At 56.0% G+C, this 4,718-nt stretch overlaps 1 protein-coding gene across 2 annotated transcripts in view; it reads left to right on the top strand.

Moving 5' to 3' along the window:
- Positions 1–8: 8 nt before the first annotated feature.
- Positions 9–4,718, top strand: part of IGSF21 (immunoglobin superfamily member 21) — a 272,287-nt gene continuing 267,577 nt past the window's right edge. For both annotated transcript variants that reach the window (XM_019511926.1, XM_019511925.1), the window contains exon 1: positions 9–125. In XM_019511926.1, coding sequence (XP_019367471.1) covers positions 50–125 — 76 coding nt within the window. In that variant the 5' untranslated portion in view covers positions 9–49. The remainder of the gene's footprint in view (positions 126–4,718) is intronic.

Genomic DNA, 4,718 nt, shown 5'->3' with positions numbered 1-4,718 from the left:
GCGCTGGGGCGCGTGTGAAGCCCATGGAGGTGCCCCGGCCGCGGCCAAGATGCGGAGCATGAGCCGCCTGCCCCTGCGCCTGCTGCTGCTGCTGCTGCTGTGGGACCTGCTGGACGTGGCGCTGGGTGAGTGATGCCCCCCCGGGGGCTGTTTGCGGGCCGCGAGCGAACAGCGCCGCCCTCTGGCTGCACCCGCTGGCACCCTCCCGCATGCCAGCCCCACCGCGCAAGGGGCAGGCGGGCTGGAAAGCCGGGTGCAAAGGCTCGGGGCTGCTTTTGTGATGTGCCGGGGCAGGGGTGCGCTGCAAGGGGGGTGACCGGTGTGCTCCCAGTTGAGCCAGTGGCTGCTGCTTGCCCCCGCGTGGGATCTGCTCGGTGCGGTGGCACCGACCTGGGACCCGGGGCTGGCCCGGCCCTGCGTGCAGAGTGGGAGCAGGAGCGCTCTACAGTCGCTAGCCACATGCTGGCCGGTCCTAGCCACTAGCCCCTGCCTGGGAGACCGCAGGGCAGGGGAAGCCCCATTCCCAGCAGCCGCTTGCTCTGCTCCCTCGGTGGTAGCTAAACTTGCTTTCCGGCCCCTCGCTGCGACCTGCCCCCCAGGCTTGAACATCTGTGGCAACCTAGAGATGCACTCGGACCTTTAAAGGCCTCTCGCTCTGCTCTGCCAGCCTGCTCGGGCTCTGCTATAACCTCGCCTTGCTCCAGGAGCGGGTGGGGGTGAGTGTTTGGCCAGTGACTGCTTCAGATTTGTATTGGATTGGTGCTAAGTTGTTTTTTTTCTCCTTGCACCCCAGCATTTCCCCCCTTTCTTTCCCCTCTTCTTTCACTCTCGGGGTGGGTAACAGATTGGACCTTTGCAAGGCTTCAGGTTGACCCAGACCCATGGGAAGGGAGGGGTGTTTCCCTAGTGCTCGCCCTGCTTTAATTGACTTCACCTGCAACCTGGGCTCAGGTGGCCAGACTTAAACCAGCATGCGAGGGAGGGGAGGGGAAAGTGCCTGGCTCCCAGGAGAACCCCAGCTATGCTTGATCAGGGCTTCAGAAAGCACCTGAAAACTCGGGGACAAAAAGAAGGGCTTGTGGCTGCGTCTGTGTGCTTGCTTTCTCCACGGCAGGCAGCTGCATGGGAGTGTTACTGGGGTGAGGCACTCGCCTCCCATCCAGCTGGAAGAGCACGAGGCTGGTTTTTCACTGCCTGAGTCCTGGCTGTACGCGGGGGCTCAGCTCGGGGTGGCGCCACGTTTCACCACCTTTGCTAGCCCTGGATTTCAGGGGCTGCTGCTGCAGGCGGGAGCAGTCCCTGGCAGAAACTCAAGCAGCCCCCGAGGTTGCACTAATGCGGGCTGCCTGCAGCGACCCTCTTCGGAGCGTGCCAGCAGCCCAAAGTACGCTGCTTTCCGGCTGTGCCTCCTCCCTCCTTCAGCTCAAACAAAGGCTTGGAGAAACTAAGTGACACTCTCCAGGCCATGCAGGGAATTTTAACTCCTTGCTCCGATAGCAACCTGCCCCTCTGAGCCCCGGATTAACGGTCTGCTTATTGGACCCCCCTCTTGCTGCGACTCCTAAGAAATACTTGGCGCAGCTGGGGAGCAGCGCCTTGCGCTCCCTCCGCGTGTATCCACCTGTTGCCTCTTGCCGTATGCTTCCTTTGTCAGCTCTTTGGGGCAGGGACTGTCGCTGCTAGGTTTGTACAGTGCCTGGCACAAAGGAGGTCCGGTTACCCGTGGTGCTACTGGTGCTGCCACAGCAAAATAGAAAAAAAATACATATATTAATAATATTAAAAGCGCCTGCGAGAGAGAGCTTTATTTCTAATGACGTGTGTCCTGACTGCAGGGAAACAGCAGGGTATTGAGGGTCGGCTGCATGCATGGAGCTACCTCGCTGCTTTTCTTTTGCCTCTGACTTGCTCAGTCCAGGGTTTGGCATAGACAGAGCATCCTTAGTGTAATAAATTTGACAAGCCAGGCTCGTTGGGGATGGCTGGGAGCCATGGTGCCTGCCAGCAGGCACCATATGATTCAGTAGAAATGTCAGTCCAGGACTCTCCTTCCTGGGGAAGGTGACCCCAGTGCATGGAGGAGTTGTGGTCTTTCTTTTTCTGTTTTTTTTCTTTTTTTTTCCTTTGGGTTGTTAGTAGACAGCTGCAGCAGGGAGCCCTGTTTATGTGCTAGAAAGAGGGGGGCTCCAGTCCTCCGTCGCATCCTGCTGTCAGTTCCCGAGGTGGAAAAATAAAACAGAAAAGCGTGTGAGAGAGAGTGAGGCTATCTCTGGGCCTTTCTGAAAGACAGCAATGAGCAGGGAAAAAGAGAAAAAACCCTTCAGGGCTTTGGCAAGTAGCATGGTTCAGTGCCCCCGGCACTGGTTTGGGAGCCAGGAGATTTGGGCTCTGCTCCTGTCTCTTACCTGAATCTGCTCCATGACCTTAAACAAGTCCTTGCTCCCCTCTCCTTAGTCCTTCTTGTCTGTTTGAACTCTAATCCCGTCTAACTGTGATTGTGTGTACAGCACCTAGGCCCTGACCTCGGTTTGTAAGAATAAAGCTAAGCACAGGGGCTTTTTGGTTTCTTTCCCCTTCCCGCCCCTCTGATGCCTTGCTTATCAAGTCAGAGTTGGATCTAGAGAAATAATTTACGCAGGATAACTTGTTCTTTGCAAACAGAAGGAAGAGAAAGCCAAACTGCCCATAAAAGGGTGGAAAGTGTTTGTTTGTCTGTTGTAACTTCTGTGAATAATTCTTGGCTCGGTGCTTGTTTGCAAGTAGTTCGGTATGTTTGATAGTCAACATTCAAGCTGGCTTTGGCAAATCAGTCCTTGGAGTTTATATCCCTGAGCTTGGAGTCCTAGGCAGTGGCAAATGAGCTTTTTTTTCCTCATGAGGATACAGAGGAGCGTGGTCACTGCGGAGGAGCTGGTGTTGAGCTAGGAAATAAAAACTGGGTGGATGGGCTTGTTTCCTTAGCAGTAAAGCGGTGCACCCGTCACGCACAGGAGGGCAGCCTTTCCTGAGTGTGCGGAGAGGCCACGCTTCCTTGCCAAGAGACCTGTTTGTGCACAGTGGCAGCCTGGCCCTAGCTTGCGTTCCCACACTCCTGAAACCCCACCGAACGGACCGACTTCCCCCACTTGCACACCTGCAGTCACAGCCCCGAGCAGAAACCCTGGGTTCCCCAAGGAAGGAGACTCACCAACACGTCCTGACCAGGTGAGGCTGCTCTGGCACCCGCACGCTCATAGCACCTGCAGATACTTGGATCTGGTTATGGGACCTGCAGGCAGCCTGTAGAGCCGTCTCTTTCATCCTATGGTCCGGCTGTCATACCCCATTCAGTAGTTTAGTTAGGTGAGATATCTGGGCTGCCTGAATTTTGTCGGACAGTCTTCATGATGGGCCAACCTGCACCTGCTCTCCATGACCAGGCTCCTCATGTTTCTGGCCTATTCGTCCCATCAACCTCTTGGCCCTGACCTATGGAGAGAAGTTAAATGCTTGAGGGCAGCATTGGTGAAGGGTGAGGGTGGCATCCCTAGGCCTTGGAGCCTTGGTATTGCTGTTGTATATTAAGAACAGGCATGGGCAAGGGAGTTTTTTCTCTGTCCCTTCTCCTGTTTGATGAGGCTGCTGATTTTCCATGCACGTTGGGGGAGTGGTGAAGTTGGGACTGAGTGTTCAGGATCCAAAAGTTGTGGGCGGAGTATGCTTGGTTTAGTTGGGTCAAGGGCTCCAAAAACTTGTCCTGCTACCAGGTCGCTGCTGGAGCTTGCTTGTGTCAAAGGGAGCCTGGCTGGGATGCAGCTTCCCTAGCTAGATGCACAGCTGCTCCATAGGCTCAGCTAGGAAGCCACGGATGGGATGAGATGTGCAAAGGTGCTGCCTGTTTTCACTGGGCAGTGTCAAGGGAGCCCCCCGGACCCAGAAGCCTGCTGGCACCCACCTCGAGCACTGCTCTCCTGGTGCCCTTGGATTTGGAAAGAGGGCTCCCCCATGCTTTGGAAGAAGCCCACGTGGGTTTATAGGGATGCAGCTGGGGTTTGGCAACATGCCTGCACCATCCCCTCTGGGGAGCAGGTGCCAGCTCCGTGCACCAGCGCCTCCGCAAGTGTTCTGGGCATCACCAAACAGCTCCAAGAGGAGAGGGGCCAGCAAATCATGCCTGCTCAGGACAGCATTTGTATTTGCAGTTCCTGGGCTGAGTGGGTCTTTTCCCCCCAGTGTCCTGCACCGTGGAGTATGGAGGCCTATTTCCGCTGCTCTTCCTCACCTGGGAACTCCCTGCAGTCCCTGGAGGGACAGGGAGAAACTCTCTGCTACCCTGATGTAACCCTCCAGGCTCGTGTCTCCGAATGCTTGCAGACCTGAAGTAGCCACTGGAGGAAGCTGGGTGCACGCAGGGGCGCTTCCAGGGGTAGGGGTAGGGGTAGGGGTGGGTCATGCTGGATTGCAAGGATCGCTTCCCAGCTCTGTGTCGCCTTTCAGGAGGCATCAGGCCGAGAGAGGCGAAGGGGCTGAGTGGAGGTGGCACGGGGATCGCACAGCACTGCGTGCGTACGTCTCCAGTCGGTTTGCGTGAGCCATTTGTGCCATTTCCTAGAAGTGTCTTTTAGCCTCGGGCTTATCTGTGCGAGTGGCTGCCACGGCCAATTCAGAATAATTTTTTCTCTGTGTTTCTTCCCCAGCTTGATCTGCAGTCTCTTCCTTTTTTTTTTTTTTTTTTTTTT

The sequence above is a fragment of the Gavialis gangeticus genome, unplaced genomic scaffold (genome assembly GCF_001723915.1).
Source record: "Gavialis gangeticus isolate Ggan-Ray unplaced genomic scaffold, GavGan_comp1, whole genome shotgun sequence".
Taxonomy (NCBI): domain Eukaryota; kingdom Metazoa; phylum Chordata; order Crocodylia; family Gavialidae; genus Gavialis; species Gavialis gangeticus.
The sequence above is the reverse complement of the archived record's forward strand: the minus strand, read 5'-3'. Positions and strand labels throughout refer to the sequence as shown.